This window comes from Spermophilus citellus (genome assembly GCF_964194105.1).
Source record: "Spermophilus citellus genome assembly, chromosome: 11".
Classification (NCBI taxonomy): Eukaryota; Metazoa; Chordata; class Mammalia; order Rodentia; family Sciuridae; genus Spermophilus; species Spermophilus citellus.
In genome coordinates this window covers 26,012,375-26,025,762 of record NC_138192.1, presented here as the reverse complement: position 1 = coordinate 26,025,762, position 13,388 = coordinate 26,012,375, and the positions used below count along the sequence as shown (strand labels likewise).

Genomic DNA, 13,388 nt, shown 5'->3' with positions numbered 1-13,388 from the left:
CCCTGCATGCACATATGCACGCATGCACACACATACATACCCTGTACATCAGATGATTGGGGTAGGATGTGCACCTGAATTTAGATAAAAGAACAGTCCCAGTCTTGACAACAGCACAGTGTAGTGAAGAGAGCACAGGATTTCAAGTCATATTTGAGCTTTAGTTTGTCCTCATTCACCTCACTTCACATCTGATTCTGATGATGATTATGATCAATAAAGTATGAGAAAGTATAAGCTCCTTTCATACAGTGGATTCTTAGTACATACTAGTTTCTACCCACCCTCACGATGGGGCTTACAGAATTTGTTTTTATTGTCACCTTTTGACCTGCAACTAATTAGAACTTTTATAAGAACTTTAATAAGAGTAATATGATGTATCATCTAAAGTCAAATCAAGGCATCTAATTTTTGTTACTTTTGTTGCATATTTTCAGTCAAATCAGACAAACTCACTACTTGATAAGGGGTTGAAATTTATTTCTCTGTATCCACACCTTTACACAGTGACAGGAATCTAACATTTTTAAATAAATGAGTGTATTTGGTGAGATTTGAGTCAGACATCGGGCAGAGCTCTGCCCAGGCCCTGACTATAGGGGAAGACTTGCCAACCCTAACTGAGGGATAGTTCAGCCCCTTCTCAGAAGGCCATGAACCCTCAGTGTTTAAAGTTGTTGCATTTCTTTTTTGAACTTGGATATTAGACTTGCTGGGAGAGGCTAGACTTTCTAATTCAAAGCCAAATTAACACAGTTAAAATTTTGCATTTGAATAATTATGTTTTATTCCAAATGGACTTATGCCTGTGATATTTTAGAAAACTTCTCTTTGGAGCATTAAAGGCAAGAATATCATTTTCGCATTTCAGATTATGAACTGGAAGTCTAAATATGTTCATTGCTTAGTCCCAAGCCCATAGTTTGAGTGAGCATACAGCCAAAAGAGAACATAGGTTGTTAGACTCCAGACTTGCCTATTCCCAGGACTGTAGTATCCCTGAGGCAAGTCAAGGGTGCTATTGTGGAGACTTAGGCAGTTTCCATTGGAATGGAACCATTAAGGAAGCATTCCTTCAGAGGCCCTTAGAGCCACCCACCAACTGGGCATGTAGGCAAGAAGATTCAGGAAAGGGCAGTAAGGTGTGTCCTGTGCTTTCAGTCAGGATTCCAGCTGACACCCCTGCACTGATAGCCCTGAAGAGAAAGTGCAGTCTCTAGCAAGATCGAAGCAGGTGTGGTAGCATCTTAGCCAAAGAGCCCTCATATTAGTTATATGCTTTCTCAGCTGGTATTTAGGGCCCTTCAAAGAGCCCTCATCCTACATTTCCATGGGAATGTATCGCATGAAGAAAAGTTTTCTATGAATAGACAGAGGTGGATTCCCTGAGAAAAACTATAGGACTAAGAACATATTACTCTGTTTTTTCTTTCATCTGTTGCTTTAACCTACTTAAACAAGATATATGTTCCTTTCAGAAGCAGCATTTGGAGAGGAGGAGAGCTTTCAGTAATCAAGGTAGTTTAGGGATCTGCTCGTCTTCTACTTACAGCTTGTTTTTTAACTTCCCAGATTAGCCTGCTGAACTCAATTCATGAGAACTTCTCCCAGTAAGTACAGTCCATCCTCCCTCCTATAAATCCCTGGCTGCCCTCCTGTTTGTATTGCTTTCACCTTGTGAAATCACGGTATGATTGAGAACGGTACATGCAGGCCTTAAAGCTGGGTATGTGATTCTCACTCTATCACCTCTTCTGCTAAGAGCAGATATAACTGGTCACACTATCCTTGAGTTCCTGCAAAAATATAATGATGTTAGAGTGCATTTTAAAAACACCAAAGAGTAGCTTAGGAAAAAATTAACTCTCAAATCATTTGACTTGGCCTAGCTGCTATAATCTTTTGAATATTAGTTTCATCTTGGTAAGATGAGATTAATACCACTTATTCTTAAGCACATAGAAATGCCTTAAAATTTAGATAACAAAACTATAATTTTTAAATATTTTTAAAATCTTGTAATTTTTTTCTTTTAAGTTAATGTGTATCCTCTAAACCATTTTGTTCACATATGAATTTTTTTCCTCTAAAAATTGGATGCAAAGCCCACCTATACCTAGGCCACAGCAACCCTGAAACAGAAGAGGGGGACAGCAGAGGTTTGTGCTAGAGAGAAAGGAAGCCTACAATCTGGGAGCGAGTCCTGCCAGGATAGTGGGTGGACAGTCCTGGCAGCCTAGAGCTTGCTCCCCACTTAGCAGGCTTCCTTTCTCTCTAGCATAAACTCTACTGTCCCCCTTATCTGGGCCCATACTGAGGTCTTAATAAATTACAGACTCTAGATTTTATGCTTCTTTTCTAATGAATGAGAAAAAGAGAGAAAGAAAGAAAGAAAAACAAAAACTATGACAAATCCCTCATAAGATTCAGATTCAGTTAGTACCTCACAGTCTTAAGACATTTCTAAAAATGGTGCTTTATCTTTCTTTCCTGATAATTAAGAGAACCTGCAGTTTGAGGGTGTCTGTGAAGAGTTCTGCTGTCAGGCCCACCCTTTGGAATAATTCTCAGTCCTTGGATGTGTTCTGATGCCCCTAGTATTCTTCCTTCTGTAGAGCTGAAGATGAGAAAAAATATCTTAGCACAGCAGGAGTCCACCCATTTAGCTGCTGCTTCTAGCAACAGGACCAGGTTTCTCAGCCCTGGTTTTAGGAACACCTGGATATGTCTCCCCATCCCAATTGTCTCCCAATTCTCAGATTTTTATAAACCAAATCAAATTAAATGGTACATGCCACAACTCAAGGTAAAAAAACTGCCTTTTCCCAGCAGACTTCCTCTCTTGTAATATTTAGTCATGTCTTACTTTAACAAAACATGTATTAAAAGTGTTGTGGGAAATAAAAGATTAACATTCAGTTATTAGACCAGAATGATTGTCCTGAATTCCTCTGAGGTGTGGAATCGTAACTGCCTTGAAAAGGCCAGGTTGCCTCTTAGGGCATGATATGGGTACAGGGCTGAGTCCATGGTCCCCTCCACAATTTCTCAAGAGTTCTGTGTGCTGATCATACCTCTCCTGGTTTCTCTTTCAGAGCCATGGCCTTCCCTGCTGCCCGGGACCAGTTTTTACGTCAGATGGAACAGATTGTAGAAGGAATTAAGCAAAGTAGAATGAAGGTCAGTGGTTTCTTTACTGTCACACAGCAGTTCCATGGTGGTAGTGGGGAGGTCCTGGAAGTATTTTGTCCATCCTGATGGCGTTCCTTCCACAGGGGGATCCCAGCGGGCATCTGATTGTGCAGTAGGCAGGGCCTGCCCCCAGGGTGCCTGCACTCTGGGGTCCAAGTGCTGCTATAAGCAGTATCTCCAAGTTATTGAGCACCTACTGTGTGCCAAGTACTATACTAATCCTCCTGACAACCCTTGTAGTGCATTCCTCGTGTTAGCCCACTGTGAGGTGAGGAAACTGCCTTTTCCCAACAGATTTCCCCTCTTGCTCAGTGATCCCTTCACTGGATCTTTGCTTCACTAGACATTCATTCCTTAGAAGTCTCAGATCATAAGGGCATAAGAACCCCCTATGAAAAATAGGCAGATGATTTCTGAATTTGTTTCTGCTAAAACAAGAAGAAATTGAACCTCAAAAGTCAGAAGAGAACAGAGTAACTGAGAAGGGACACAAGAGCCCCAGGAAGCTTTTTAGAAAATCCTGCAGTACATGGGCAACAAGAGGTGTCCCTCCTTTTGTTCCATGTGCAAGGCCCCACTTTGGGAATTCAGTGAACTTGCTGACTGCTTGAGCTGGGGCCAGACTTATAGCTTCAGTTTTGACCACATTCCCAATTGAACCCTAACTAGTACCTCTTGCTCTCAATACTATGTAAAAAAAGATATCCTAGTGGTCCTCAGATTCAGTAGTAGAATCTAGTGGGGACTTCATCTCCACTCAGGATCCTGGGTTACAGTGCTCCAGAGAGTGGTGCCAGAATGCAAAATGAAAGAAGGAGTTGTCTATGGGTCCTGTCATCATAAAGGAACCACTTTCAAATGGCAAACATTGAAGCTGCCTGAAATCCTATCTCATCAGGAAGAGCTAAAGGTAAAAGTGCTTCATATCTCTTTCCCTGTAGAAAAACATCATTGATCTCCCCTTTAGTAATGTCGACAAAATATCGTCAAACGAGGGGGAAAAGGTATTACTTTGAGGAGACGTGGTTTCTCCCACTATTCAGCCACAGAAATAACAGCAGACATATCATTTGCACTTGCCATGTGCACATGCCCTCACCAAGGTAGCAAGTGTGCATGAGATGCCTTCTCCATCTGGGGTGTAAAGTGGATGGAGCCTGGTCACCCCAAACTGGTGGCAACCCATATCTCAGGGAGGTGGTCATTTCTAGCCCGCTGCTGCTTCTCATGGAGCTGCCCTCACTTACAGTAAAGGACAACAGGAATGCATTGGGCTCTTTCTTCCTTTTGCTTCCCTTTCTGTGTACTGGGAACCTCATCCTTGGGGGAGGAAATGGGCTTGACCCCTTAGTTCTCTGCATTCTCCCCCAGCTCAGTGTTAGCCAGTGAAGGAAGCTGCTAGTTGGTGGGGCTTGCAGGTGAAGGGAACCCAGGGCAGGGCAAGCTGTATGTCTGTATCCTCAGGGGCTAATGAAGCACCTGACCCATGGTGGGTGCTCAGGAACTATTTGCTGAACAAGTGAATTCATTCAGTGGACTCTAAAAACAGTACTCAGAAAGGGTTCTAGGTGGGGTTTAAACACTGATTGGCACCCCAAGTGAAAGCAGTTTGTGTGTTTTGCTCATTTGAATGGATGTGTTTGTTGTATTTGTTTATAAACTCAACAAGCAGCACTCCCTTTAATGTCCCATGGTGGGTCTTGCTTTCATCATGTGGCAGTTGAGTCTCTGGAGAAAGATTCCCCAGACCTGGCTGGGTCCAGGCATTACTGGAGATAGACGAGCACTGGGTATGTGCGATGCAACCGATGTTTATGTTCCATCTAAGGGCTTCTGAGTAAAGACAAAGTCACGTGTTGGCAGCCATTTTGACCTTACCCAGAGGAAGTCAGATTTCTGGGTCTCTGGAATACTTCAGGTGTTCAGCAGAAGCACTCCAGAGTTCCTGGCCTGGGTGTGAAGAATTGATGAGTAAGGAGTAGAAATGGTTTGAGTGAGCAAGAAGGTACTGAGGACAGTGTGAAAATGAAACTCAAAAGTAGAAGTCAGCTCCTGATGGTGAGAAGTCGGCTCCTGCTGACGCATGCAACCTAGTTAAATGTTAGGAAAAGCTGCCTTCATTGAGCAGCTGCCATGAACCAAAAGATGTATCACTGACTTAACATTTAACACCAAACATTCCTCGTAACAAGACCTGCAACCAGGGTGACATCCTCATTTTTACAGCTAAGGGGGATCTGTCATTCAGAAATGTTAAGTAGCCTGCCCTGATTCACAGTGAATGACAAAGCTAGGTTTGAACCCAGGCTTTTCTGGCCTTAGTCTCATTCCCTTTCTGACTTGCCACACTACTTTCCATAGTAGGTCCTGGATAAATTCATAATTGAACTCAACTGCTATGTCTCCATCACTCAAACACAATTGGTCATAACCAAATTTTTTGCCCAAGTACTGAGCCAACAGGAGAGACCCAGGCTAGAGCTAGCTGCCTACAGTGCTGAGGAAGGGACCTGACCATGAAGCTGTACTCAGCCCTGCAGGTCAAGTGTCTGGCGGTTTGGGGAAATGGGCTGCAAGGAGGAGTAGCAGTGGGAATTGCAGCCGGCTGGGCAGGTAACATCAGGTGGGCAAAGAGCCTTGGAACTCCGAAGCTGATTCAGGCTCAGGATTGAACTGGGGAAAACAAATCTGCATGTTGTCTAGGCCTCCTGAACAGCATTGGGATAGGTATTGGGAACACCACTTACATTTCACCTTTAATGTCAACAGAGGCTGTTGATGTGGAAAGACGAAAAAGAACTGCTGTATAAAGGTCACCTGTAACTTGGGTTTAATGACTGTACATTTCTTCCAAAATCATGGTCACACATCAGTGAAGCCCAGGCAAAGCATCACTCATGATTTCATTCAAAAAGCACTGGCTCTGTACTGTAACTCTGCCCTCACTTCCTGACTGGTGCTCCAAGTTTATCTTCAGAAAATGCAGCACATACCACTGCCAGTTCTGCTCCAATGCCATCAAATCCTCAGCTCTCTGACATTCCAATCTGAAGAGGTCCTATGCCCAACCCACTCCATTACTAGCCTATTTCATTTTCTTCATAATACTGCTGGACTCCTAGGAATTTTACACTTGTCTATTAGGGTGCTTGTTTGATGTCTATAAAATGTGCAGTCTAAGAGCAGGGACTTTGCCTCATTCACCACTACATTTGGGTGTTCTGTAGGTGTTGACATTTATTGAATGAATAAGCTTTTAGGTCCCTTAGAAAGGTCTCCTTAAATCAGAGTCTAGCCTGAATGTATAGGATCAAAATTTTGGAAACACTCCATAGTCTACCAGTAAGTGAACAATGATCAGGAATACTGTGTACTTTCTAAAATTACAATTGTAGCATGGAAATAATTACATCAAGAGAAAAGAAGATACACAATTTTATTGTGTGTGTGTTCGTTTGTTTATTTTGGTGCTGGATATTGAACCCTGGGGGGCTTTTGCCACTGAGCCACATTCCCAGCCTTTTTTTTTCTTCCTTTGTTTTGTGTTTTGTTGTTGTTATTGTTTGGTTTCTGTTCTTGAGACAGGGTTTCACCAAGTTGCTTAGGCCCTTGCTAAATTGCTGAGGCTGGCTTCAAAGATTCTTCTGCTTCAGCCTCCCGAGTTGCTGGGATTACCCACATGCACTACCATGCCTGGCAACAGACAGTTATTTAAATCAAGGTTTCTCAACCTCACACAATAATATTCTGGGCAGGACAGTTCTTAGCTGTGAAGCTGTCTGGTGATGCTTGGTAGCCTCTGGCCTCCAACCTGTGGTACCAGCAATACTCCCACCTCACAGTCATGACAATCATGACTGTTCCAGACACTGCCTAATGTTCACTGCAGACAAAACAGCCCCCAGCTGAGAATCACCATTTATTGTAAAGTAGTTTGTAGTAACAAAAAAATGAGGGGCTGGGGATGTGGCTCAAGTGGTAGCGAGCTTGCCTAGCATGCATGAGGCACTGGGTTCGATTCTCAGCACCACATAAAAACAAAATAAAGATATTGTGTCCACCTAAAACTAATAAATAAATGAATGAATGGATGAAAGAAATGAATGAATGAATGAATGGCTGGGGATGTGGTTCAAGTGGTAGCGCAGTTGCCTGGCATGCGCGGGATGCTGGGTTCAATCCTCAGCACCACATAAAAATAAAATAAAGATATTGTGTCCACCTAAAAAAACTAAATATATATATATATATTTAAAAAATGAAACCAGTTAGCATTCAGTGATCAGAAAATTACTGAATAAATTATAGAGACTTCATGTAATATACAAATTAATAAACTAACCTCAAAAACTACATGTAGAAGGAAAGTACTGGAAGGAAATCCATGAAAAATGTTAATAATGGTTGCTCTTCAGATATTGCCAGCAGCAGTATCTTTGTCGGAATACCTTTTCATCACCCACCATGTCCCCAAATGTTTTCAACAGATGGAAAAGAAGAAACAAGAGAACAAAATGAGAAGAGACCAGTTGAATGACCAGTACTTGGAGCTGTTAGAAAAGCAGAGGCTGTACTTTAAGACTGTGAAAGAGTTCAAAGAGGTAAGAGGAGAGCTGGGCAAGACATGCTAAGGCTAAAGTGAAGTATATGTTCACCTCAGGATGAGCTTTGAAAAATCAGAGCAGGATTTTTTGTTTTCTTCTTGTCTGTGAGGGGAAATGACAAATTGGTGGTATGTTCTAGCAGTACCTTGTGGCATTTAGGTAGGTGAAGGTTGCATTGGCCAGTCTTGAGGGTCTAATTAAATGTTATAAGAAACATCACATCTTTGTTTTCTTTTTCTTAAATTTAGATAGTGCATTAAACTCAAAGGTGAAATGACTCCATACATCTGCAGCAAGGTCCACCTATAAACAGCATTATGGATTAATATATACAGTCTTCCCTCCTGCCAATCTTAGTATGAGAGGGACCTTGAGAATCCACACGGGAAGAGAGAAAACATTGGCAGGCTTAGGCTCCCATCTTCCTTTGCCACTTAGCAGCTGTGCATCTTGGCAGTGACCTGTGCCACTAAGCTGTAGTTTCCTCTCTGGCACCAATACCCAACACCAACACTTAGCTGTGTTTGTTTCTGTTTTCCTCCCTGCATTTGGGCAGGATTGCTCTACATTGTTCCAGAAGGACAAGTGTTTGACTTTTTCTTTCTTGTTTTTTTTTTTTTTTTTTTTTTTTTTTTTTTTTGGTCCTGGGGATTGAACCAATTACAGGTCACAACTGAGCTACATCTGACATCCCATCCTTTTTGTTTTTTATTTTGAGGCAGCATCTCAATAAGTTGTGGTCCTCCTACCTCAGCCTCTGGATCACTGGAGTTACAGGTGTGTGCCACCTCACCTGCATGTCTTCCTTTTTCTTAAGATATTTCCAAAAAAGGAGACTGCAATTTTGTCACTTACCAGGAATCTCAGTAGCTTTATTTCCAGGGATTCCTTCACCCTTCCTAATCTGAATCCATGTGGTTTTGGTGAGTTCAGAAACTGCTAAAAATACAGAGGAGTTAAAAGTATGCTGTATCCTAGCTTTTGTTTGGTCTTCAAAATAAGAAATATAATCTTACATGTCAGTAATTTTATTCCAGTTTTTTTGTTGTTGTTGCTCTGTTTGTATTTTTTTTAGTGTGTTTTGTGGGGTTTAGTTTTTGGTTTTTTGGTGCTGGTGCTCAAACCCAGAGCCATGCACATACTAGAGAAGCACCCAATCACATCCTCAGCCCATTCCTGTTAATTTTTTAAGTCCTTTCTTCCTTATCCACATCTTTCCTTCTTTATCTATACCTGTGTGTGTGTGTGTGTGTGTGTGTGTGTGTGAGAGAGAGAGAGAGAGAGAGAGAGAGAGAGAGAAAACAGGGATATTTAACTTTTAGGAGTCACAGCCTCCAAGCATTTCAAACTCTCATCCTTTTAAATGTTCCCCAGTTCCTACTTTGCCTCTGGCTATACACTGGGTTGTAAATCAGACCTGGTGCCTGTTCTTAAGGCGCTTACCTTGTGGTGGAAGAGATAGATATGAAGGTAAGAAACAGAAACAAATGGAAACTCTGGTGAATAAGTAATAACAATGATAAACTTTGCCATTTGAGGGGACCAGTTAATTGCATGGTCACGGGATAGCTGTGTAGGCAGCAGGATTCGGCCTTGGGAGCAGTAGGACTCAGCTGGGAAGCAGTGCTTGTGTAAAGGCCCTGAGGCCCAAAGAGAGGGTGCTGTCCTGTAGTCTGAGACCCTCTGTAATTGGCAGTTTAGAGATGAAGTTTCAATAGGGCCAGTGAGTGAGCTGACAAGGAACAAATAGGACTCTGCTGCTCCCTCCAGAGCTTTTTCTCCTTTTAATCCAAATAGCTCACAAAGAGAAAAGACTCAGAGAATAAATTTCAAATGTTTATTTGGACACTCCAGCACTGCCCATTTAACAGTATAGAAACAAAAAACAAGTAAGTTACACAGGATAAATATAAAGCTGTCAGAATCAAAGCAAATGAAAATAAAATGGAAAAACTCATTCGTGGACTGCAGCTCCTTCCAAAGCATTAAGCTTCAACATTTTTAATGTTGTACATGGCAAAAATTTTAAAGTGGCAATCGAGTCAGCATTCCAAGTCTTAAACTTTCTCCCACCAGCTCTTCTGAGATAATTGTGGCCACCACAGGTGACAGTGTGGCTCACTGGCTACCCCCAGTTTCTACCCTGTGTCTTCAGAGTCACTGAAGACATAGATATGTCTGTTTTTCAGCTTTTTTCTGCTGTTTTTCAGCTTTTCTGATTTTCTGTTTCATTGCAGTCCCAGATAAGATCTCATTTGTAATAGGAAAGGTTTGAATAGTCAAACTTTCATCTCAGGGTTGAGTCTCCCAGAATCCTCTCTGTTACCCACTTTCGTTGCCTCTTCCCACCTGGTTGGCCTTCTGTTCCTCTGTTCTGAATTCTTCCCACTTCTTGGTCCCCAGCACTTGTACTGGCCAATAATAATCATTCCCCAGTAAGGCACAGTATTGTTGTCCAGAGCATGGTCCTTTGCTACCTTAGCAGTTTCCTTTATTGGATTTGGTTTACATCAAATTAATTAAGCACCAGTGAGAGCCCATGGATACTATTTAGGCACCAAGTCAGATGCTCAAGGTGACATCCAGCCTCCTATAGTATGAATACCTTTCTGATTAGAGACGTTGAGTTTTCTCTAAAATCATTAACTCACCCTGTGAGGTTGATAATTACAAGTCTGCCAGGAAAATCAGGAAACAACTCATCAACTAAATCACATTATGATGTATATTTCTAAACCACAGTTTCTCACAAGGAAACTAAAATTTAAATGTTCTGCCACAGCACTGGTAAATAAAAAACCCTATGTTTTCATGAAGCTAGCTTTGGAGACACAACCTTAAGTGAGCTGAGCTCACTGCTGGATGCTGTCTCTGGTGCACAGTGGGCTGGTTATAGTCTTCAGCAGGAAAGAGAGAGGTAATGAGACATTTTCCCTTTCCATCCAGGAAGAAATACTTAAAGGGCCCTTTTGTATTTGCTTTGAAGAGACAGACAATATCATTCTGTAGTCTCCCAAAAGGCTTCAGTAGATTGCATGAAATTTAGTCAGTGCTCACATATAGCCGGTGACAGCTGGAATATCTTTATTGAAAAATTCAAACATTATCTCAGTGTGAGGTGATATACAGAATTACCCATAGTGGGGGCTCTTTACAGCAGAAGTATTTTGATACTGCTGAGTAGTTTGGCCTCATTTAAAAGGTAAGATGAAAGTTGAAACTTATTGTTCATATTTTTATTATGGAAACCTTTAAAATTTTACAAAAATTGAGTGTACAATACACAATATAACAGTATAACTATGTGCTTGTTCTTGTTTCATCTCTTCCCCTCTCTACTCCCCACCCCCCTCAAGAAGGTGTCAAAAATTTATTTTAAAAAGAAAAATTTTCTGAGAAGTGTCTGTTCAGGTCCTTGGCCCATTTGTTAATTGGGTTATTTCTTATCTTATTGTCTAATTTTTTTAGTTCTTTGTATACTCTGGATATTAGGGCTCTATCTGAAGTGTGTGGAGTAAAGATTTGTTCCCAGGATGTAGGCTCCCTGTTTATCTCTCTTATTGTTTCTTTTGCTGAGAAAAAACTTTTTAGTTTGAGTAAGTCCCATTTGTTGATTCTAGTTGTTAACTCTTGCGCTATGGGTGTAGATCATAGCCAACTTTTTCTTCTATCAGACACCGTGTCTCTGATTTAATATCAAGCTCCTTGATCCATTTTGAGTTAACTTTTGTGCATGGCGAGAGAAAGGGATTCAGTTTCATTTTGATGCAAATGGATTTCCAGTTTTCCCAACACCATTTGTTGAAGATGCTATCCTTCCTCCATTGCATGCTTTTAGCCCCTTTATCAAATATAAGATAGTTGTAGTTTTGTGGATTGGTCCACCCGCCTGTTTTGGTACCAGTACCATGCTGTTTTTGTTACTATTGCTCTGTAGTATAGTTTGAAGTCTGGTATCGCTATACCGCCTGATTCACACTTCCTGCTTAGCATTGTTTTTGCTATTCTGGGTCTTTTATTATTCCATATGAATTTCATGATTGTTTTATCTATTTCTACAAGAAATGCTGTTGGGATTTTGATTGGCATTGCATTGAACTTATAGAGGAGGACATACAATCAATCAATAAGTACATGAAAAAATGCTCACCATCGCTAGCAGTCAGAGAAATGCAAATCAAAACCACCCTAAGATACCATCTCACTCCAGTAAGATTGGCAGCCATTATGAAGTCCAACAACAACAAGTGCTGGAGAGGATGCGGGGAAAAGGGTACACTTGTTCATTGTTGGTGGGACTGCAAATTGGTGCAGCCAATTTGGAAAGTAGTATGGAGATTTCTTGGAAAGCTGGGAATGGAACCACCATTTGACCCAGCTATTCCCCTTCTCAGTCTATTCCCTAAAGACCTAATAAGAGCATGCTACAGGGACACTGCTACATCGATGTTCATAGCAGCACAATTCACAATAGCAAGATTGTGGAATCAACCTAGATGCCCTTCAATAGATGAATGGATAAAAAAAATGTGGCATTTATACACAATGGAGTATTACTCTGCATTAAAAAATGACAAAATCATAGAATTTGGAGGGAAATGGATGGCATTAGAGCAGATTATGCTAAGTGAAGCTAGCCAATCCTTAAAAAACAAATGCCAAATGACTTCTTTGATATAAGGGGAGTAACCAAGGACAGGGTAGGGACGAAGAGCTTGAGAAGAAGATTAACATTAAACAGGGATGAGAGGTGGGAGGGAAGGGAAGTGAGAAGGGAAATCGCATGGAAATGGAAGGTGATCCTCAGGGTTATACAAAATTACATATAAGAGGAAAGGAGGGGTAGGAGAAGAATAATACAACTGGAAGAAATGATTTACAGTAGAGGGGGTAGAGAGAGAAAAGGGGAGGGAAGGGGAGGAGAAGGGGGGTAGTAGAGAATAGGATAGACAGCAGAATACATCAGACACTAGAAAGGCAATATGTAAATCAATGGAAGTGTAACTGATGTGATACAGCAATCTGTATACGGGGTAAAAATGGGAGTTCATAACCCACTTGAATCAAACTGTGAAATATGATATACTAAGAACTATGTAATGTTTTGAACGACCAACAATAAAAAAAATTTTAAATAAAACAAAATAAAATAAAATAGACCTCAGCAATAGCTGCATGACTCTATCAATATACTAAATATGAACTGTATACTTCAAATGTGTGAATCATACGGTTTATGAATGTATGAATATGTAACAACAAATCTCATCATTTTCTATAACTATAATGCATCAATAAAATGTGTGGGGGAAAAAAATAAAAAATAAAAAGAAAAATTTTCTTAACTTTTCTAATGGAACCCAAGATCATCTTATTTCTCCCTTTCCAAAAACTGTGTTCAAAAGTATCAGAGCGCCTTGCTTCTGACAGAAGAAGCCATGTTTACCTCCATCCAGCCTGGGAGCCCAGCTATTCCCTAGCTTTCCAAGTGGAAGATGAGTCTAAACCCTGTAGATAAACTAGTACTCATAAGAAAACTGAGGTCACTGAAGCTGTGCTGTGACAACTAGAAGAGCGGGGCACTTGGAG

General features: G+C 41.1%; 1 protein-coding gene across 9 annotated transcripts in view; it reads left to right on the top strand.

Moving 5' to 3' along the window:
* CCDC93 (CCC complex scaffolding subunit CCDC93) overlaps nt 1-13,388 on the top strand; it is an 83,414-nt gene that overhangs the window by 64,094 nt on the left and 5,932 nt on the right. For 7 of the 9 annotated variants that reach the window (XM_081261607.1, XM_081261605.1, XM_081261608.1 and 4 more), the window contains 3 exons: nt 1,576-1,613; nt 3,099-3,183; nt 7,683-7,796. In XM_081261607.1, coding sequence (XP_081117733.1) covers nt 1,576-1,613; nt 3,099-3,183; nt 7,683-7,796 — 237 coding nt within the window. Of the gene's footprint in view, nt 1-1,575; nt 1,614-3,098; nt 3,184-3,956; nt 4,106-7,682; nt 7,797-13,388 lie in introns of those variants that run through there. The other 2 variants (XR_014018041.1, XR_014018042.1) reach the window with 2 other exon arrangements.